Here is a 22829-nt window from a genome sequence, read left to right on the forward strand (position 1 = left end):
TCCGATTGGCTGGCGCGACGCGATGACGCGACCGCGTCACGCCGGGAACTATGGGCTTTGTGGTTTTGAAACAACCCGTGGCTAGTCTGGGAAGTCAAATCTATTGTGTAGGGGTCTCGTATTTTCAAGATATTGTTAGAATGCAAAGCAAGCGTCATCCCGCATATTATCGAGACACCCTCACATGAATAACAAAAATATATTAAAAGCGTTTTAAACAACATGCCGGCGACTTATAATTGAAATAGATAGGAGCGCCAACTTCAAGAGAAATTCAAGAAAGATCTGGCGAACTTTAGCACTACCAAGATCTATCCCTACACTAGTGATGATTACTCACCGCCAACGCATAATAAAAACAACCAGAAAGTGAGTTCTAATTACGGTTCCTCTGGCTCCGACACCGGATCGAGTGACTCGGACACTCCTCAACAGGGAGACCCCTCCAAGAAACAGAGAGGAAGAGGTAATAACAGGAGGAACTGGAGAGGTTATGGTCAACAGTTTGGACCACCACCACCACCTTGGTGGCAACCCTCACCATGGGGACCCTATCCTCCAATGATGGGGATGTATGATCCACATCAATCCTTTCAAACTTATGGTCAGCAGCCTTTTTTAGGGTCTGGCCGGAGAGGGCGAGGACGCCAACGGACGGCGCAACAAGGTCATGTGCGCTGGAGCGCACCTCCACCACCTGCTCAGCCAATGGGATTGAGGAGCGGGAAGGTAGTAGGACAGGACCAAGCCGGGACGTCGAGCGGTCAAACATCGTAATAAACCTTAGCTCGCACCAACTCACAGTGATGGAAGAGAAAGTTCTGAACGTTGGACGTCTGGAGTACGTTGGACGTCTGGAGTACCGACGGAAAGGTGAGTCAGCAGACAGAAACAAGCGCCTCTGTGAACCACGTTATATCGAGTGGCCTGCCTTGACCTAACAGTACTTCCTTCAATTGATTCTTTATATGTTTGTTATTTACACAGAGCGGGGCTCCGCAGTACCTGAGCTAATGCCGGGTGAGGTGGGGCAACATTCTCCATAATATTGGGTGAGTGCTTTCTTACACAAGTGGTAATCGGGCTCTTTTGGGAATATTTGACATCTCAAGATAAATGTGTAAAGGGATGGATTAAAAACCATTGACTGCGAGACTGGGTTCTGTATTCGAGCCTCGCCTGAGAGCTTTGCTAATAGGCTTGTTCTCTCTTTTTCTTTTTATGTGTGTGCTGTTTTGTGAAATCCACTGGTCCTCTCATCAGGAGAATCTAAGGTGACATTTACTTTGTTTTAAGTTTCCTTGTTTATTATGCACTAATTAAGCAGTAGCAGTATAGGTCCTGAAGAAGCAGCAAGTGACCCCGGGGCACAGGTAAAAGCTGCAGAAACATGTCGACCGTGACTATATAAACTGTCAAGGTAGTAATTTGCTGACACTACCTTTTTGCACTGTTTTTAGATAGTGGGAGTTGAAGGTTGCCAATAAATCTACTTTCCTTCTTCTACCCCTTTTTAACATCACCACATTTTTGAAAAATTCTTTTATTTTCATTATTTAGCACTGCTTACTAGTTACATCCTGACACCTACCTGTCACAAGTTCATTGGGTTATTGTTTTCCACCACGCTGTGCCAAATCGTACATTGGGCTCTTCCCTGTGTACTTATGGTGGCTTTCCCAAATGATGTAGGGCGGTACAGGATGGAACTCTGATGGGAACACTGTAACTATCTTGAAGGTGTCCCATTATTGATTTCGCAACCAGCACACGCAATCTTTCAACCCTCATATATGAGCAGGTTTCTGACTGAATGTTACTTGTTAGTTGGTGTTGAGAACTGTTGGAGATTTCCAGAGCAGTCATGGTTTGGGGGCTGGCAGATTTGAAGTAGCACATCCTATAACCTGTGACCAGGGTTGTGGGGGAAGCGGGGACCCCGGTCACCCCCCCCTTCCGCGAAAAGGCTGCTTCATATGGATGTATGACGATACAACGCGTGCTTTTACAACGCAGGTTTTACAACGCAAGTCGTTACAACGACTTGCGTTGTGGGGCGCTGGATAGTGAATAGTTTAATTTACTATTCCAACTCCAGTCCCCGTGGATAGTAGGGAAGGTGTTGGATAGTAAATTAAACTATTCCCTATCCTAGAGCGCCCTCCAGCGAAAGTCGTTGTAATGACTTTCGTTGTTAAAACTGCGTCGTAACGGTACTTCGTTGTAAAAGTTCAGTTGTAAAGGATGTTCCCCTTCATACATACAGGCTGCCCCATGGCCTCTTTTGGGGCAGCCTGTATATAAATAAATTACTTTTCTCTACCAACAACCGTGAAACTCTCTTTCGGCAGAAAGAAAAGAAACAAGAAAAGGTTCAACTTCCTTTTCTGTTGCATGCTGGGAGATGTGGCAGAGGCGTGGGTGGGCACATTTCAGGGTTGGTGAAACTTTTTGGGTGGGAGAAGCGCTCGAACACTTTGTGACAACTGTGCCTTGGAAGATGGACGGACGAGGAAGGGCCAGTCACCTTTCAGATGAAATACTAAACTGGTTCTAATATGGTAAAACGTTTGCCCAGGAGGTATTAATGTGTTAAAATATCAAACGAATTTTGCCACAGAAAGTGCTGCAAGTTGACACCTAATTTTCTTTTCCTTGTTGCTTGATTTATTCAACCCTGAAGCGTCATTTGGTACCCCACGGGCCCATGTGCCCCCCAAACCCCCGACTGCTGATTGGGTGATGAAATAGAGCAATAATTAGGATCCTCAGGAAACTGAGCCCTGGTGCCACTGCACCTTCTGCACCCCTGATACCCGCCCCCCCTTCCGCTAACGTATGTGGCACCATGATACAATGCATAGTTAATGTAAATGGTGTTATGCGTTTTTTTTAACCTCTTGCATGCTGCCGCGATTCTGTGACTGTGCGGCAGAATCGCGAGTGGGCGGGTTAATGACGGCCCCCAGCCGTCATCAGCACACGAGCCCCGTAGTGCATGACGGATGGGGGCCGTCACCAGCATGCAATAAAGAGGCACCCCAAGGGTGAACACTAGTAAACAAAACAAGAACTAAAGACACGTTTCGGTGCATCACTTCGAGCAGCAAAAGAGGCGCTCAATAGTTCGATTAAAGATCGAACAAGAGGGTTTGCAGAGCGCAACATTGCATGCGTGACACCAACTATCTCAGCGTGAAGGAATCGTCTTAATAAAATAGAGCCACTTTTCGTCCACACAAGACAAACGCAATCACCGGTGGCGAATCACTTTTTGAAAAGTTTCAGCTGAGCCCGAAACTTTGCTTCAGAAGTGTGTGTGTCTCCTCCCTCTACAGAGACAGACAGACACCCACGGGACGTGTTCAATCACGTGGTGCCCACGCCCTCCAGAGAGTGCCCGCTTCCGTGCCGCATGACTGGCACCGGGTGCCACAAGATCCGGTGCCCGGGGGAGAACCTGAACCCTGCTGCTGCGGTCTGTGGGTGAGCCCCCTGCAAACACACGTCCCTTCCCACAGCCCCGTGGGAGCGCACGGGGAGGTCACACGCCCACTCCCCCGGCGCAGTACTGCCTGCCGTGTGAGTGTCACATGCCCAAACTTCCGACACTGCCCGTGTGAGTGTCTCCCACCGGGGCACATGCTGAGCACCGCCCTCCCTGGTGGGAACCCAGGGACACACCCACCCCTCCGACACTGCCCGCAGTGTGAGTGACTCCCTCCCAAGCACATGCCCACCCTTCCCACACTGCCCGTGTGAGTGACTCCCTCCCAAGCACACGCCCACCCTTCCGACACTGCCCGTGTGAGGGCACTGCTGACCACCGCCCTCCCTGGTGGGAACCCCAGGGACACACGCCCAGGCACACACCCACCCACCCCTCCGACACTGCCCGTGTGAGTGTCTCCCGCCCAGGCACACGCCCACCCGGGCGGGGCACCGCGCCTGCGCCGAGGGGGCTCCAAATTCAAACAGCAGCTGAGGCGCTGGCAGACTCATAGCAGTGCCAGACAGAGGCCGGCAGGGAAGGAAGGAGCGGAGAGCAGCTGCGTACCAGGGAACACCGGCCCAAAGAAAGATCAGTGCCAGGCAACACCTGCCGCGGAGAGAAAGGGGCGTGCCAAGGGGACACCTGCCAGCGCCCGGGAGGGACGGACAACAGAAAACTAACCAAACGGCGCCAGAGACAGCCGTGCACCGGAGACAGCCTGGGGGATAGCGCTGCGCACGGAGGACAGCGCTGCGCCAGAGAAAACCGAGTGGCCACAATTCTGTCTGAGTTCACCTGCCCCCGAGACAGCCCGGGTTCAAGAGAGCCAGGCTCTGCCTCGAGGCGCTGCACCAGAGACCAGTGGAGAGAGGCTCTTGGCGCTATCTGAGCCGAGGGCGCCCATGCTGCCCCCCGGAGCCGCAGGTGGGCGCTGCACGCCGCTGCCCCGCCGCAGGGGGGCCCCGAGCCGGTCCTGCTCGCCCTGACTCCTCGCCCCCCCCGCCGCAGCAGCATGGTGGACAGGGGCCCCGTGTTGACCTCCGCCGTCATCTTCTATCTGTCCATCGGCGCCGCCATCTTCCAGGCGCTAGAGGAGCCCAACCTGAAGAGGGCCACCGAGAGCTACCGCCTCAGCAAGGAGGACATCCTGCGCCGGCACAAGTGCCTGAGCAAGGAGGCGCTGGACGAGATCGTGGAGGTAAGGGACAGTGCTTTAAATGTACCGGTGCTGCCCGGTACGGAGGACCCGCACTTTGTTGTTTTGAGTGGGAGAGTACCGGTACTTCTCAAGAGTGACGTACTACGTTTAACTGCAGAGTACCGGCACTTCTCAAGAGTGACGTAATACGTTTAACTGCAGAGTACCGGCACTTCTCAAGAGTGACGTAATACGTTTAACTGCAGAGTACCGGCACTTCTATTTTTCAGTTTCAAGCGCTGGTAAGGGGGGTCGGTGCGGGGGAACATTCCCCATGGGGTGTTATGAATAGTCACGCTTTAATACATCAGATTGTTTGAGAAGTATTAAAAGTGAGTGTTTGTTTGTTTAAGAGATTTTTATTAAGTTTTACAAAAAACAGTACAATGAAATACAAAGACTAGTTGAAAGCAAAAAATACAAAACATATTTCATGATTAGGTAAGTACTAAAAGTGAGTGCTTTTAAACATGAGCTGAGATACTTTCCTGCAGCCGCTATTAGTGAACGGGTCAGGTGATGCGTGTGTGCGTGCGTGCGCGTGTGCGCGTGGCCTTGAGTTTTATTATAGAAGCAGCGACATTATCTACTAGTAAATCAAACACACCGGGTTCTGTAGAACTGTCCTCGGCGCACCTTTAGAGGTGCTCCTATATGTGGTAGTGAACAGTGGGGTGTTGGTGAAATAAAGTATTTGCCCAGGATCACACAGTTTGGTCAGCCGGGAGGCTGGGATTGAGCCCAGATGTTCCAGTTTCTAACCGGGCAGTTCAGCCTCCAGATGGGTGAATCTTTATAACACATTCCTGCAGGTTGAGATTAGAGCCGGGTGACCGGCAGACGCCACGGTTTATTTTCGACAGATTGACACAGAGGGAACCTTGCACGGGGCACACAAGAGGCACAGCACACTTTACACCTGTCTTGTTTTGCAGCCCTCGGCTGTTTTCTGGCCCTCACGGGAGCAGTGCACCTGGCTGCCTGTGTTAAGTGTTTCTCAGCGCTACACATGAGGCCAGTGCCCCCCGTGAAAGCTCGGCTCGTGTAGGGGTGGTGATTCCAAGAGGAGCTCGAGCCGAGGTTACTTCCCACCCGGGGCTCCCGGTATCTGGGGGTGTGACGTCACTCCCGGTGCCTCGGGTGCAGGGTTCACTGTGGGGTGTCGCCTTTCCGGTACAAGTTCTGCAGATCCGAATGTGGGGCGGTGATGCAGGTGTATGGCGCGGTTGCACACTACCGACCCCTTGCAGGGCAGCGACACTTGGAATAGTTTGAGCAGGCGTTCCTTCGTGGAAGGTGAAACCCCGGGCAGTGCGGGAAGAGTGGGTAACCTGTGATGCGCCTCGGGCACACACAGCCAGCATTGCCGAGACAGATGCAGGCGGTGTGCGCTGAAACCACCCTCCGGCGCTCAGACCGACACATGCCACCCCGTCACCGGTAGGTGTGTGTGCCCCCACCTTCCCCCCACACCACGGTACGAGGTCACACTTGCACACTTCCACAGAACGCCTCCCAGGGCGCCTGTAGCGCTTCGATGCCTCAATCCAGCGCTGCTCTGACTGTACGTACAGCGCTTCGAAACAAGCGCTGGAATGAGGTATTTTCTGCTCACTCTGCTGGAAATGCTCGGGATGAGTGAGCCACGTTGACATGAGAGGGAGTTTGTTTACAGCTGGTGGAGAGGAGGCCACGGGGCCCGTCCGGGCCTGTTAGACTCGGCCAAGGGTGAAGGGGCTCCCACCAACCCCACACAGCTTCTCTTTCCGCTCTTTCTTTCTCCGACCACCTGCTCCTTCTCTTTACCCCGCGATCTTGCTCTCTCTGTGGTCTCTCACTCGCTCCCTCTGCACTCTCATGCTCTCTGCTTTATCTGCCTCCACACTGTCCGCTCTTTCTCTCTGCGCTCGCTCCCCGTCTCGCTCCTTCTCTCCACCTCTCCCATTTCTTCCCCGTAACCATCCCCTCTCCCTTGTCTTTCTCTGCTCTCTCCCTTTCCTCTGTCGTTCTCTCTCTCTCTCTCTCTCTCTCTCTCTCTCTCTCTCTCTCTCTCTCTCTCTCTCTCTCTGTCTCTGTCTCTGTCTCTGTCTCTCTCTCTCTGTCTCTGTCTCTCTCTCTCTCTCTCTGTCTCTCTCTCTGTCTCTCTCCTCTGTCTCTCCCTCACCCTTCTCTCTTGCTCACCCTCTCTGCTCTGATGCTCTCTTGCGTTCTCCCTCTGCTCTCTTGCTCTCCCTTGCTGCTCTCTTGGTCTGCCCTCTTGCACTCCCTCTCCCCCTGATTTCCTGCTGCTGTTGGAGGGCGGCGCCCTCCCACCCCTACACTGAGTCTCTAGCCCAGTGTCCTGGTGATTGAGGAGAGGGGAGTTTAAATCTGATTAGAGCTGTTCAGTCACAGTCCCACAGATGGTAACTTTGCACTGACAGCCCCAGCACTGGTGCGCTGAGCAACCAGTCTCTGAAAGTATAAGCATTGGCTCCTCCAAGTGTGCGTCTTCTGGTACTGAGCAGACCCACCAGGGCGGAAGGACAGACTCCTTGTGGTGTGCGTTGTGTATGAAAGGGGGGGTCGCATCTCACAGGGTGTCCATTCCCACGGTAAACTGTTCTTATGCTGATACCTTTTCACTGGCACCACCCATCGCCTGGCGCCCGGGCTTTTTCGGGTCTTGTGCAGGCTTCTTTGCTGTGAACGCCTTCTGGTCTGTTCCCACAGACAGACCCTGCTTTGTGCTGGGGTTCCCTCCCATGGCTAAGATTTCTGGGGAGGGGGGGGCAGCTGCTATTTTTTGATTCCACCCCTCCCCCACAGTTTAAGGTCTCAGCTGTCGCTGCCCGCTCATAGGAGGCCGCGTTTATTTAAATTGCTTGATGGCCACGTCGGGCTCTTTTGGTCATCCTGCCTGGAGGCCGGACCTGGTAATGCCGGTTGGCCCGCCCTGTCTGTCGGCACATATGAGGACAGACAGATGGATGCTGGTTAGCAGTGTTCTTGGTAGCTGATGTGCTGCATGATTGATCGACTTGTAGGCGCGATGATTGCTGATTGACAGTTGTATTCATGGTGGTGATTGGCAAGCAGTTCAGACTTTAATTGACAAGAGTTATTGATGGGGCTGATTGGCAGCAGGGGAGTTGGTGGCTGACAAGCAGGATACAGAGCTGGTGGTGCTGGTGAGCAGCAGCTGTGGTGGCTGCTGATGTGACTGTTTTGGTAGCAGTGATGGTGGCTGACGCGACTGGTGGCTGTTAGCAGTGGAGTGGGTGGCTGACAAGCAGGCTACAATGCTGAGGAGCTGCAGGTGGTGACCGGGAGTTAATTGTAAATGTAAATTGATACTTGTATAGCGCACTACTCACCCGCAAGGGTCTCAAGGCGCTTGTACGAATACCGCTGTGGAACCCATCCTGGCTTTCCTGTGAAATGTCCACTCCTGGGCACCCCCAAGGTGAAGCCAGGCATCCTTAGCGTTGTGGGGGCCGTTGTGGAGATTAAGCAAGCTATTGCCCAGAGTTGCAGAGTGGGACCCATGATTGGAATAGGCAACGAGGCGAGAATTATCAGGTCCGTGGAATTTTTGAGCCCAAGACCCGCCGAGGCGGGGAATTGAACCCTGGTCCCGGGCTAGACCTCTGCATCCGGGTCTGCCGCTCTAACCATTGAACATTATAAAGGTGGTCTGCACTCCATTTCTCCTCTTATTCGACTTTATTTAATCTGAAAGCATTTTTGTCCAGTTGCGTGCGTCCCTGGATCGTGCAAGCCCAAATGCACCACTATTAAGTAAAGACATATGGGGAGCGCGTGTTAGCACGCTCCACTCCCAGGTGCACTGCTTGTGAGGATGCCATATCCAACTCAATTTTAAACCATTCGACCTTTTCACAATTTATACAATTTCTTCATTAATGTTCGTCATTCTGTTGTCGTCATATTCATCAAATCCACATGTTTAACGTTCTGTATTTCAGAAACTTCTCGTACTTCCATGCGTCCATCCAGACTTCTTTTGGAAATAAGATCCTAATACACTGATTGATTCAGAGCAGCATTCTTTAATTTCATTTTCAAAACCCAATTCATTTCGGGCTAAAATACAGCCCTTCGTCAGGGGTAGCTGTAAATGGACAATTCAAAATAATATCAATGTTTGATTTACAATCTTTTTATAAAAAACATTTCAGATACAAGCAATCTAACATTCCGTCCTCAGCTATATCAAATAAATATACGAAGCATACGATTGCCCCAATCCGTAGTTCGATTGAAGCTGTTAGTTTAGTTCACCCTTCACCCACCTAAACAATCTGCTTAGTCATCCGTAGTAATTGCACTTTACCAGGCGTTTACTGAAAAGCAAGTCTAACTAATGCGGTTTGACATATGTCTTTGCTCTAACCATTGAGCCACACTTCTCCACACGATTGGCATCTGTCCTGTTGGTGGCTGATGAGCTGCAGCACTGATGATGTGGCTGGTGAGTGATAGATGGTGCCAATGGCAGCTGACGGGAACAATTTATGACAATGGTTGAACTGCAGACGGTGAGGATGGTGGCCAATTGAACAAATGAAACATTCACCCCCAGTCACCGATCTGGGTTTAATCAATCGTTCTTTTGCTCACCACACCACCCCAGTTTGGACCCAGCCATATGCAAATCAGTCTTCACCCAGTGCTACATGGGAGCAGTCCAACCCAAGCTGCCAGGCCAGGTCCTCCCTGGACCACAAACAAGCATCCTGGGACCAGTTTCGGGGTTTCACCCTTCATCAGCCAGGATAGTTTGAATACAGTGGCACAGTGAGCCGGGAACCAAAGTCTGGGCATCTCTGGCACACCTAGGGCGAGGAAGCAAAAGACACAGAAATGATGGACGGAAGGCGGAATAAATCAAACATTCACCCCCAGTCAAGAGATCAAAGCATAAATCAATCGTTATTTTACTCGGCACGCCACCCCAGTTTAGATCCAGCTATATGCAAATCAATCTTGATCCTGCTCCTCCTGGGAACAGTCCAGCCTGAACTGCCAGGCCAGGTCCTCCCTGGGCCGGAAACAAGCATCCTGGGACTGGTTTAATGGCATCACCCCGTATAAGCTAGGCAAGATTGATTCCAGTGGCATGGAGAGCACGGGACCCGCGTTTGGGCATACAGGCCCCACTCGGGACGACAAATGCAAAAAGAACAATTGATGGACAGAATGCAGAACAATGTCAAACATTCACCCCAGTACAGGGACCTGGGCCTAAATCCATCGCTTTTTGGCTGAGGAGCAGCAGACTGCGCCGATGGTGGTTGATTGGCAGTGGTGATGATGGTTGTGGTAAGCCGCAGACTGTGCTAAAGGTGGTTGAAAAGAGTTCTCTGGTTACTCCTTGTCTCAGCCCAACGGACAGTAATTCAGGCCCTGACCCTGTCCAGACTGGACTATGGTAACATTCTGTATCCTGGGGCCTCCAAGGCTTCCAACGCCTACAGGTGCTACAGAACACCACTGCTAGATTGCTTTTCCGTCTTCCAAAATTTTCTTCTACATCCAATCTTCTCCGAGACCACTGGCTCCCGGTGGATTAAAATAATCCAGTTAAAAGCATTATGCTATATGCACAAAGCTTTGTCCAATGCAGGTCTACAGTACCTAAGATCGCTGGTTAGGCACTCCCGTCCCACCCACTCCCTCCGCTCGGGCAACTGTAATCTTAATAAAGTTACCAGAATCGGGAGAACTCAGCAGGGAGGCGGTTCCTTTTCCTACCTTGGTCCTAAACTGTAGAATGCACTCCATGAGACTGCGCCATTCCCTTGGTGGGTTTAGGAAACCTTTGAAGACGTGGCTCTTCCAACTGCGCCACTGATACGCTGCCTCCGGATGCCTTACTTTAGATTTTTTTTTTTTTTTTTTTCAAAAAAGATTTTATTAGAAAGAAATTTTTACAACACGGTACAGATTAAACAGGATGAAGGCAATACTGGTCTTGTTGTCGTTACAAGCATAATATTGATACATTCTGGCTCGCTGAGACGCTTGAGTGATGGTTATACATAATCAACTTGAGTCCTAAAGAGCTCTGCTGAGTGGCCTAAACCCAGTGGCTCTCCTCACTGCTAATAAACACCCAGAAGCAAGCAACACGATTCTCAGAAACACCAAAAACGCCCTCCTGCACGTAGACAAAAGAATGGAAAGGAACATAAAGAACACAAAATGGGAATCCATTTGGTTCAACACAAAAATAAAATATAAACACAGCATACTTACCGTAGCCTCCTGGCCCCAGCGAGGTATCTTACTTTATATCTTCTATCGCTGGGAATATATCAATAATATATAATATAATATATATATATATATATATATATATATATAAGAAACTCGCTCTGCCACTGGCCTCGGCTCCAGATCAAATATCCCCATCATAAACACTCACTCACAATCTGAACGCACCCAGACACATCGAGGCATATAATAAAAACTACATAAACGCAACAACTTGAAAAGCAAATCTCTTGGGAACTGAAGATGAAGTGAACCAAGTGAAATTTAAACAGAGATTGCATTGATTACATTAAGGGTTTTTATAATCCTCGTTGAGAAATCGTTCAGCGTGTTTTCCAGTAAAGTTAAGGACATAAATATAAGGCCGTGCAGGGACAAGTTTCAAAGTTGATTTTAACTTGTGCCTTTGAAAGCACTTCCCAGGCTCGGCAACCCCCCCCCCCCCTCCCCCCGCCCCTGTAGTGAGCCCCATGCTGGCTTTGTGCATGAACGCAAATGCTGCTCTTGGCCTGGGGGTGTAAGTAAAACTACGTCTGCTCATTCCCTGGTTCGTGCTGTTGAAGTGGTCCGCTGCCTGCCCATCTCGGAAGGCGGGCTTCCTAAGCGCCCCGCCCCTTCTCACCTGAATCTAATTAATATAATATTGCAGCAGCCCTTTCCGATTTGTAGCTCAAAGTGGGACAACATTTGACTCTGTGTTTACCTGCAATTATACCTCAAGGGCGTTGTAAGGTCTATGTTCACTGAATGCCCAGCCAAGCTGGCTGCCTTGCCACCTGCCTGGCTGCTAGGCAGCTGCTGAGCCGAGCTGGCAGGGAGCCCGACCTGCACCTCTGGTGGCCGTGTGCATTGTGCCAGAGAAAGGTGTAATGTACACCAGTGCTTCTCAACCTTTTGACTTCTGGGGACCCCCACGGAATCATTACTGGAACCCAGGGACCCCCACTGAACCCCTATTGGAATCTGGGGACCCCCACTGAATCATTACTGGAGCCCGGGGACCCCCACTGAACCACTATTGGAATACAGGGACTTCCCACTGAGTCATTACTGAAAGCCGGGGCCCCTCTGAACCAATATTGAAATCTGGGGAACCACACGGAATCATTACTGGAGTCCGGGGACCCCCACTGAACCACTATTGGAATCTGGGGAACCCCATGGAATCATTACTGGAGCCCAGGGACCCCCACTGAACCACTATTGGAATAGAGGGAACCCCCCACTGAGTCATTACTGGAAGCCAGGGTCCCCTACTGAATCACCATTGGTATCTTGGGACCCCCCCTCTGAGTCATTACTCGAAGTCGGGGACCCCGGCCCAAGCATTGTCAATGATTTTAACTGCAGACCAATACACACATTTTTTCGAAATAACTTCTTAAACAAATCCGCAATTCATGACCCCTTTTATTTAATTTGCAAACTCATCAATAAAAGAGAAAACTCAACATTTTAATAGAAAGGTTGGTAGCTTTTCTAAATTAATTTGAGGTCCCTCATCATCCATGTTATATTCTGTTTGATGCATCCATACTGCTCCCACAAATACATCTGAGCATACTAGCTTAATTTTTAGCCTCCCATTTCAAATTCCTTCACATTTCCAATACGTTTTACATTGTTAAATTGTATGTTTAGCTTCTTTATTTATATACACTTTATTATTATTTTTATGCAAGAGACCAGAACAACCGGTCCTTGGTAGGCGATGGTTCCAGGCGCAACAGCCAAAAACATGGGCCAGGCCCAGAGTGAGGGAATTATTTGGGTCGTGTTTATTCCACAACCCATTACTCTTTACAGACCGCGTGGAATGTTTGCCCGAGTTGAACTTGACATGAACATCCCTGGGAGTGCACTGGCTCAACCCACCTTGTGCACACCCACCTGATGTAAAGAGAAATTCAGCACAAAAAAAACACTTTAAAAAAATAAAAATTCTGTTTATTAAGATAACTGGCTCTGTTGACAATCACATAGCACGTAGCAATTGATGGCCAAAAGTTACTCTTAACCCCTTGCGTGCTCGTGGCGGAACCATTCCGTCACGAGCCTCGGGTGGGCTGTGCTGGTGACGGAACGGTTCTGTCACGGCCCGCTCGCCGCGCCTGTGCGGCGCGAATTCCGCGCCTGCGCTGAGTGTTCTATTAGGCGGGCGGGGCCGTGACGGAACCTTTCCGTCATACGTACAGCTCACCCGAGGGCCGTGACGGAGCGGTTCCGTCACGAGTACGGGAGCGCCGCGCGGCTCCTCTCCCCCTTAGCACTGCGGCGGAATAGCTGCCGCAGCTAAGGGGTTAAAACCCACGGTCCTGCTCCCGCTTTGGATAAATACCAAGATGTCCTGGCCCAGACCTCCCCAAGCCCTTTAGTCTTAGTCTGCAGTTCTTAACCTTTTTTACTTCTATGGACCCCTCCTGAATCATTACTGGGATGTGGCGACCCCCAATCAGTCATTAATAGAAGTTGGGCACCTGATTTCTATGATTTAAACCCCAAAACAATATAAGTAAATACAGAAGTAAGCATACGTCAAACAAACACAGGTGATGAAATATTTAATTTGCAGGCAAATATGGAAAAATTGAAATTTTAAATTTAATGGGAAGGTTGTAACTTTTCTACATTCGCTTAATTCCACACTCTAGCATATCACTTTGTCTTTTTTGCTTCTAATGCGTGCTCTCTTCGTTGGCATTTCAACTGAGGCCACCCATGTACATGCTATCATTCTGTTTGTTATGCTTGCGCTACTTCCACAAATCAAGCCAAGGACACATGCTTAATTTTTAGCTGCTAGGCTCACAATCCTTCACCTTTTTAGAGAACATTATTTAAATCTTCCATTTTAGGATCTACTGGCCAAGGCGAATGCCTTTGGGGGCCCTTTGAGGCTAGCAGATGCAACCATCTAGGGTATCCTAGCAATTTATGCCCAAAGCCACTGGAATTATGCGTCAGGGGAAGGTCAAATTATGCGGCATGGTTGAGTAAATTGTGGCTGTTCATTGGTCAAATGTCTTAGTAGTCCATTCTTGGTACCTCCATGTCTCATTTTGTAACCTTGCATGGCAACAGACCCTGTTACATGTGGTGTTACACTGTAGGCTTTATTTACAGCTTCCGAGCACTTTTTTCTCACATAGCTTTGTCGTGCCTGCTGTAGCAGTCAGAGCTTTCTCCCAACGCTTTTTAAACCATTTTATGCCACACGTTTGCAATGCAATAGGTCTTGCATTTGCAAGAGTTTGAGCTATTGGCATTGTAAATGACCATGCCTTTTATTTATCTATTTTAAAAGCAACACATAAATAAAAGGCATTGTCATTTGCAATGCCTGTAGCCCAAACTCTGGTAAGTTCGAGACGTATTGCATTGCAAATGCTTGTTAACACTGTCTAGGCATTAGTTGTACCTCATTAGTACCAGTTTAGCACCCAAATATAGCAATAAGTTACAGAAAGGTGACGAGTCAAGCTTTGCAAAGGGCTTCCACTGCTCGGCAACATGTTGCTGAGTTTTTACTAACTTTTGAACCATTTGAGCTAGCAACTATTTTTTTTATCAAAGTCTGCAGATTGTGTGGGAGATGGATTATGTGGCAAATCTACAATTATGCGAAAATCAGTGCAGATCTACAATCGCATAATTCCAGTGGCCCTGCCTATGTCCTAGGGATGAGCAGCTCCTGGGGCATCGGAGGGCCACAATTCTAGAGGTCTGTAGCTGAGGAAATGATAGTCTACCCGACTCTGAAGGAAGTGTGCCACCCCACCCCACTCCCAAAAGAACCAGTGGTTCCCCCAGCATCATCTATGCCCCTCGCCTCTACCCTGACTGCCTTTTTATTGTTTAATTTTTACATTTTATTTGTTTCATACTTTGCAGCATTTTTCTTTACATGTCTGTCATTTCCTCAGGACAAAGACTATGTGGTGATGGCACGGGGAGGTGTCAAAGGGTATGTGTTGCCACTTCTGCTAGTACTGCCACCAAGCCCCCTGTGCAAGGGGGGGAATGCTGTAGAATGGCCCTTACTCTTACAAACCCCAAGTCTACTAGGAAACAAACAAAATGGCCGGAGTCCAGGGCTGGTGGTAAAGGGGGCAGGCCGCAGGCAGCAGAGATTCCTTGGCACGGGCAAGGCATTTCTCAATGGGAAATAACCTTTACAACGCAACTTTTACAACGCAGTACCTTTACAACGCAACATCCACTACAACGCATGCATTTACAATGCAACCATTACAACGCATGACACTACAATGCACACCACAACAACGCATGCCATTACTACTCAGTTATTACAACGCATACCATTACAACGCATAACATTACCATCCAACACTTACCCTACTGTTGCACCCCCTGGAGTTAGAATAGTAATTTTTACCCCTACACTATCCAACACTTACCCTACTGTTGCACCCCCTGGAGTTAGAATAGTAAATTTTACCCCTACACTATCCAATACTTACCAAACATGCAATGTAATGTAATGCGTTGTAAAGGTATTATGCGTTGTAATGGAATGCGTTGTAAAGGTAGTTCTTAAAATTTCGTTGTAATGGCATGCGTTGTAATGGATGTTGCATTGTAAAAAATGCGTTGTAAAGGTATGCGTTGTAAAAGTGTGCGTTGTAACGTCCTACATCCTTCTCAATAGTAAGGAGTTGTTGAACAGCAGAGGATGGATAATGTGGGATACGAAATCTCCTCGGTGGAGGGGCATGCGGGGTTTTATTTTATTCCACAGGACTTATATAGCGCCATGTCATCAAAGCGGTTATTGGAGCGCTTTGCAAAAAATAATTAACGAAATGCATGAGTAAAGAGTTAACAGAGATAGGCTTATGGGTAGTGCAGTCGGTTGTGGGATGGAAGTTGGGGGTGCAGGAAGAGACCGAGGGAGCAAGAGATGGTATGAAACAAAACAATTTGAACAAAAACATAGTGTAGAAATGCATCCACTGTAGGGGCCTGTGTTCAGCCTCATGGTTGCAGGTTTGAATCCTGGCATGACCACTCAGCCTTTCATCCTTCTGAGGTCGATAAAAGGCACGCAATTGTTTTGGGTATCAACAAACCTATGTTGTTCAGCGCCAAGGTGCTCTTCCGGGTGAACATGCGCTTTACAAATACATGCTATGTTGCAGCAAAGCCTGTGAAGGATTGTTTCACCCACAACATCACAGCGCGCCTCCTGCTTTTATATTGTTAATAGTAATGTATTTAATTTACTGCATGGTCCACTTTCTCTTTAGCAGCCACATATATTTATTTCATTTACAGCACGGTCCGCTTTCACTTTAGTGGCCGCACTACAGAACCTTTATTTAATTCTTTATTTTTTCTTTTTGGGTGAAAGCGCCCCGTACTACACTTTCACTGTAATCTTGACCACACTCCTTTCTTTAGATACTGCTCACTGTAAACAGAATACGGAACCCGTTGACTGCGGCGTGAATTCCGCCACGGTGCGGTAGAAATAACGAGTGGGTGTGGTTCGGACGGCCTCCGTTCTCTGCACACGCCCACTGTGATGTCGGACGGCCGGGGGATAGGTTAAAGTAGGTCTTGCATTTGCAAGAGTTTGAGCTATTGGCATTAGAAATGACACTGACTTTTATATATGTGTTGCTTTTAAAAACACATAAATAAAAGGCATTGTCCTTTTCAATGCCAATGGCGTAAACTCTCACAAATGCGAGACCTATTGCATTGAAAGTGCTTGTTCTCTCTGCACTGAGTCGCGCTGTGGAATGCAGGATAGCTTTGAGCGAGGAAGCGAGCAAACCAGCTAAGATGGCAGCGCCCACGTCATTTCTAGATCTGATGCGAGCAGGGGGTGCAGGCCTTGATCGGTTGATAGGAAGGAGGAGTTTTTTTTTTCTTTAGTTGGTCTGGGTGGAAGTCTTTGGCAGTCATTAATTTATTTACATGGCCATTTTGCCCAGTCTCTCCTCCAGGACTTTTAGGTCTGGCAAAGGTGTCAAGTCCCTTCTCTTATCACTGCATTGGCTGGTAATCTATTAGAAAGGTGAAGCAGCTGCACGGTGAAGTATCCATCCGAAGAAAAAGGTACTTACCTTTTGGTAACGATCTTACTGGTGGATAGCACATCCACCTGCCGTTTCCTCACTGATACCACCCACATCCTCATATTGAAGGAGGGCCATCGGTCATGTGGATACAGGTTCCAAATGAAATGCCCACTCCTGGGCACCCCCAAGGTGAAGCCAGGTATCCCAGCGCTGCTGGGGCCGTTGTGGAGATTAAGCAAGCTATTGCCCAGAGTTGCCGAGTGGGACCCATGATTAGAATAGGCACCGAGGCGAGAATTATCAGGTCCGAAGAAATTGAGCCCAAGACCCGTCGAGGCGGGAATTGAACCCTGGTCCGGACCAGACCTCTGCATCAGGGTCTGCCGCTCTAACCATTGAGCCACACTTCTCCAAAAGGTGAGGAATCTACAGGTAGTGCCCATCGATAAGACTGGTGACCGAAGGAAGTGTTTCTTTTGTTCAAGGTGTTTAGTTCTCCTGGTTTTCTAACCGCAGTTGGTGTCTCAGGCAGAAGCTGACCCTCTGAAGCCCGTTCTCGGTTCACGGCTCTAAGAGCCAGGAGTGGTCGAAGGCTGCCAGTGGGTCCAGAGGACCAGGAAGCAGGCCTCGCAGTCTTCAAGAATGCAATGAAGAGAATCCATCGAGAGCTTTCCGGGTCGCCATTTCGGCCTCACTTAGCCCGAGCAGCGTGTATCTGACCTGCTAAGTTAGGGTGACCAGAAGTCCCGGATATGCCCCAACGGTCCCAGTTTTGCATGGACTCTCCCGGTGTCCCTACACTTTTTTCCACAACAAAGGATCTCGGTTTCTGAGAGCGGGTCGGGTGAGGGCGCACATTATATCACAGTGTGGTACAGGCTCGCGTTTCCCCCGGCTCTCTCAACACAGGAACATGAGCTGAGCGGTTTAAAAGCCGCCCTCTGCGTTGCCGTGCCTTTCTCGGGCAGCACAGCAGGGTTTAATGAGGGGCGACTCAGTGTCCCATCAGCCCAAGCCAGACTCATTAGCAGCTCGCCCCGGGGCTCCCCACACATGGGAGAGCAAGGAATATCTATCTATCTATCGCCCTCTATCTATCTATCTATTCCATTTGCACTTTCCATGCACCGGCACTTTGTCCCTAATTGCACCAGATCTACAGAATGTAATTACTCAAGAGTCCTCTTGTCATTAGTAGGCTATTGTACCTTTTAACCGTTTCTATACTGGTAACATCTGCCCCATTCTCATCTGCGTCGCAGAAGCTCGTTCTGGTAGCATGAAGGGCAATTATTGGCGAGTCTGGTGTTCAGCGTGTGCGTTTTGTATTTTTCACTATCCGTTCTCTAATCATGTAATGGTTTTAATTCACCGTATCACGATGAATTAATAAATACAAGAGCTGTAAATAAATATATGTATATAGGAAAGTGACCTTAAAGAATTTTTGTGTAGCCCTTTTGTGACCATGATCCGGCAAAAACATAGTCCTATTTCTATGTCGATGGCCTTCCCGTTTTTTCATTCTGAAAATCCGGTCACCCCATTCTAAGTGCTCATTATGTGGGGTGCAAAGCTAGCCTTGTTTCCTGTGGAAGCAGTGTACTCTAGAGTCTGTGGCTGTAATGTACTCTGCAGTGTTTGATAAAAAGTGCCAAGGCACTCCTTCAGAGCCCTTTGCAACATGCGCTACCCATTGCCCCTGCCACTTCTGCCAATGACAGCACCAGCACAGTTACTAGCCGTCGCTCCTAAGAGTGTGACAATTCAGACTATGCCAGGCCCCCAAAGCTAATAGAATGGCTTGAGTGCAGGTATTGGCTATTAATAATGTATATTGAATTAATAAACAACAATTGCTGTGCGGGTGGCTGACTGCCATAAGCATTGGTGTTCACAATTAAGTGTTGGTGCTGAACAGGCAAGCCACCGGCTCAAATTAAGCACTCTAGGCCCTGCGGGACTGGCAGACCCAGGGGTGAGGGGAAGGAGGTAGTTCGATGGTAGGGCTGGAGACGGGGTGGTACAAAGTGTGGCCTTGAAGTTGGGGTGGCTTCCGGGGGGCTTGCTAGATTAAGATGGGGGTAGAGGCTGTTGGCCCTTAGAGGGGGGGTCCTTTAGCAAGGGCTGTGGTCTGTACACCGACAGGGCGGGGGTTGCAGTGTGTGTGAGCTTGCAGCTGTGATGCATAAAGCTCCCCTAGTGTGCACGTCTGTGGTGACTTGTGCAGCTTTGCCCATCCTGTGTCTTGGCCTCTCTTGTGTCTTGGCTCCGGCTCCCGGGGGCGGTCCAGGGGGGTGTGCGGCTGGATCCCCGGATGTGGCGGCTGCTGTTTGCCTTCAGAGCTCGACAAACACGAAGCACTTTTCCCTCTTGAGTTTGCGAACTCGTCCATGTGATGTGTTTCAGGAGGGGGGAGGGGGTGATGGGCACGCGCCCAGGTGGCCCCGCGCCCGGCGCGCACCGAGGGTGAGAACAAGGCAGGGCCGACGCTCCTGTGAATGTGTTTCCCTGAAGAAATGCGAATGACTTCCTAGCGCTAAACAGGAAGGGCTGGGGGTCGGTGAGAAGTCGTGGCTGATGAGGGCAGAGTGGAAGCGGCTCCATAACTGTACTTCCAGCCTCGCTGCCACCTCTCACACCCTGGCACCGGGCCTGGCAGGGCCCTGGCGGCTCGGCCTGTGCACGCCAAGGGAGGCAGCTGCTCTTCCCGCAGCCCTCTCCATGTGCGCCCCAGGGGAATCTGTGCCCTCACTGTGCGCCCCAGGGGAGTGTGTGCCCTCACTGTGCACCCCAGGGGAGTGTGTGCCCTCACTGTGCACCCCAGGGGAGTGGGCCGATATTGGCACTATGCCCTCAGCCCTCACTGTGCACCCCAGGGGAGTGTGTGCTCTCTCACTGAGTCTGTGCCCTTTCCCTGTGCACTCCAGGGGAGTCTGTGCCCTCTCACTGTGCGCCCCAGGGGAGTCTGTGCCCCAGGGGAGTGTGTGCCCTCTCCCTGTGTGCCCCAGGGGAGTGTGTGCCCCAGGGGAGTGTGTGCCCTCTCCCTGTGTGCCCCAGGGGAGTGTGTGCCCTCTCCCTGTGCGCCCCAGGGGAGTATGTGCCCTCTCCCTGTGCGCCCCAGGGGAGTGTTTTCCCCTCTCCCTGTGCGCCCCAGGGGAGTGTGTGCCCTCTCCCCGTGCACCCAGGGGAGTGTGTGCCCCTCTCACTGTGCACCCCAGGGGAGTGTGTGCCCCCCTCACTGTGCACCCCAGGGGAGTGTGTGCCCCCCTCACTGTGCACCCCAGGGGAGTGTGTGCCCCCCCTCACTGTGCACCCAGGGGAGTGTGTGCCCCCCCTCACTGTGCACCCAGGGGAGTGTGTGCCCCCCCTCACTGTGCACCCAGGGGAGTCTGTGCCCTCACTGTGCACCCAGGGGAGTCTGTGCCATCACTGCACCCAGGGGAGTGTGTGCCCCCCTCACTGTGCACCCCAGGGGAGTGTGTGCCCTCACTGTGCACCCCAGGGGAGTGTGTGCCCTCACTGTGCACCCAGGGGAGTCTGTGCCCGGTCACGTGTTCATGCAGCACACGTCGAGACCGCGCCCACCAGCCTTCTGCAGTGCTCGCCCTGAGCCCGCCGCACGCCTGGGCACGAGTGTGCACACTTATCACAAGTGCACCTGCTCGACTCCACTTTCCCACCTCCACGCGAGAGCTCGCATTGTGGGCAGTTGCAGTGAGACCCCAGCCTCCCCCGACGCAGCAGACCCTTCGTGTGGCACGGACTGCAGTTTGTGCCCCCAGCCCTGGCGTGGGCAGTGTGGGGGGTGGCTGCCAGCGCCATCTGCAGGCATGAGATAACCCCGTCTGGCAGGGGGGGGGGGGGCGTGCCCCTGGCTCTGGGCCGGAAGCCACGAGTGAAGCCCAGTTTCCTCTCTTGCCCAAGCACGAGGCCGCCTCGTCAGTCGGTGCCCGTTGGCGATGCCCACGCGGCGCTTTGCATCAAAGGGGTGGGTTTCAAGGGCGCACTCGCTTGGCAGTTTGTTCAGGGATGGGGAGCGACACCAGAGTCTAAACCAATACGAGTGGTTCTCCTCGAGCAGGCGCCTAGCAACCAGGAGTGCAGCAGGTGCAGTGTCACCGGGGCCTATGACAGCAGCACCATAGATGGCAGCTGTCTTTTACTACCAACCAGGAGACGGTGGGGCCCCTGGCAGGCTGGGTCCCCCGCTGGCCTTATGTTGCATCTGTGCTCTCGCACCTAGGGAAGTCCAGTTCTTGCATTGGCGAGTCACTCTTTGAGCATTTTATAGACCGGAAGCGCATGCATCGAGCGCTGTTCACCGCGAAGCAGCGAGCACAGCGCCTTAAGACCCTAAAGGGTGGTTTGTTGAGCTTTATAGAAGTCTCGATTTATTCCCAGGGTCGCAGTAACTAATCCTAGCGACGTATAAAACTGACTTGCGCATAGTGGGTGACCATATAGGTTGCTCTGGCGATGGGTTCAGAGACGGCTACATCTTTTGATCGCTCGCTGTCCTAGGGTGTTGTCTTTCAGGCGCCCTAAATCCGTAGGTGGGATACTCCTGACCCTCAGGGTACTTCTTGTTACTGAGGAGAGCTGGTACTCTCCCTTTCAAATGAAGGCAGCGCAGGCACTACGTACCAGACCCAGCAGCCAGTCCGGACACCCGACCCGTGGCTGAGCTTAATTCAAGCATTCATCCATCACCTTGTTTTTGAATTTTTCACCTTAAGTGCGCCGGGTATACCCCAACGTGGTTCCCGAGCTTACTACACCACTGGATTCAAGCTAGCCTGGCTGATGAGGGGTGAAACCCCGAAACTGGTCCCAGGATGTTTGATTCCGGTCCTGTGAAGCCATGGCTTGGCAGTTCAGGCTGGGCTGCTCCCATGAGGCACAGGGTCAAGACTGATTTGCATATGGCCAGGTCTAAACTGGGGTGGCTTGGTGAACAAATGAATGATGGATTTAACCCAGATCTCTTGACTGAATGTTTTGATTTGTTCTGCATTCCGTCCATCAATTTTGTCTTTTGCTTTCTCACCCTAAGTTTGCCGGCTCATGCCCAGACGTGGGTCCAGGGCTCACTTTGCCACTGGAATCAAGCTAGCCTGGCTGATGTAAATGTAAATGTTTGTATTTTATATAGCGCACTTCTACCCGGAGGCCTCGTAGCGCAGCGCTGCTGGGGCCGTTGTGGAGATTAAGCAAGCTATTGCCCAGAGTTGCAGAGTGGGACCCATGATTAGAATAGGCACCTAGGCGAGAATTATCAGGTCTGGGGAGGCGGGAATTGAACCCTGGTCCCGGGCCAGACCTCTGCATCAGAGTCTGCCGCTCTAACCATTGAGCCACACTTCTCCACATAATGATGAGGGGTGAAACCCTGTAACCGGTCCCAGGATGCTTGTTTTGGTCCAGGGAGGACCTGTCATGGCAGCTCGGGCTGGACTGTTCACATGGGGAGCGGATTGAGATGCTTCTGGGTGATCCATTACCTTGCCTTCCTCAGTCAGCCCTTTCTCACTCGGCGTCTCCGATTCAGGGTTCTCACCCCTCTTTTCTCTCCCTTTTGTTAATGAACCTGCCCTCCCTCTCTTCAGTCATTCTGTGCACTTCTTTTCTTCTACTGTCTGTTATGTCCTCTGCCCCCTTTCTCTGTCATTTCTTTTCCTCCTTGTTCTTTTCCCTAAAACCTTCTCCATTCTCTCCTGCTGGCTGCACGTTCTCTGCTTTCTCTATGCTCCGCCTGTTTCTCTTCCTCCTCCCACGAGCTGGTTGCTCTCGCTATACCATCTGTTTCTTT

The 22829-nt window shown here is 50.8% G+C and overlaps 1 protein-coding gene across 2 annotated transcripts in view; it reads left to right on the top strand.

The window, feature by feature from the left end:
• The first annotated feature begins 3976 nt into the window (after positions 1-3976).
• KCNK5 (potassium two pore domain channel subfamily K member 5) overlaps positions 3977-22829 on the top strand; it is a 65797-nt gene continuing 46944 nt past the window's right edge. Inside the window, exon 1 of one of the 2 annotated variants that reach the window (XM_078647336.1) lies at positions 3977-4691. In XM_078647336.1, the coding sequence (XP_078503462.1) occupies positions 4506-4691 (186 nt within the window). In that variant the 5' untranslated portion in view covers positions 3977-4505. The remainder of the gene's footprint in view (positions 4692-22829) is intronic. The other variant, XR_013596062.1, reaches the window with a different exon arrangement.

The sequence above is a fragment of the Lissotriton helveticus genome, chromosome 6 (assembly GCF_964261635.1).
Source record: "Lissotriton helveticus chromosome 6, aLisHel1.1, whole genome shotgun sequence".
NCBI classification, from domain to species: Eukaryota; Metazoa; Chordata; class Amphibia; order Caudata; family Salamandridae; genus Lissotriton; species Lissotriton helveticus.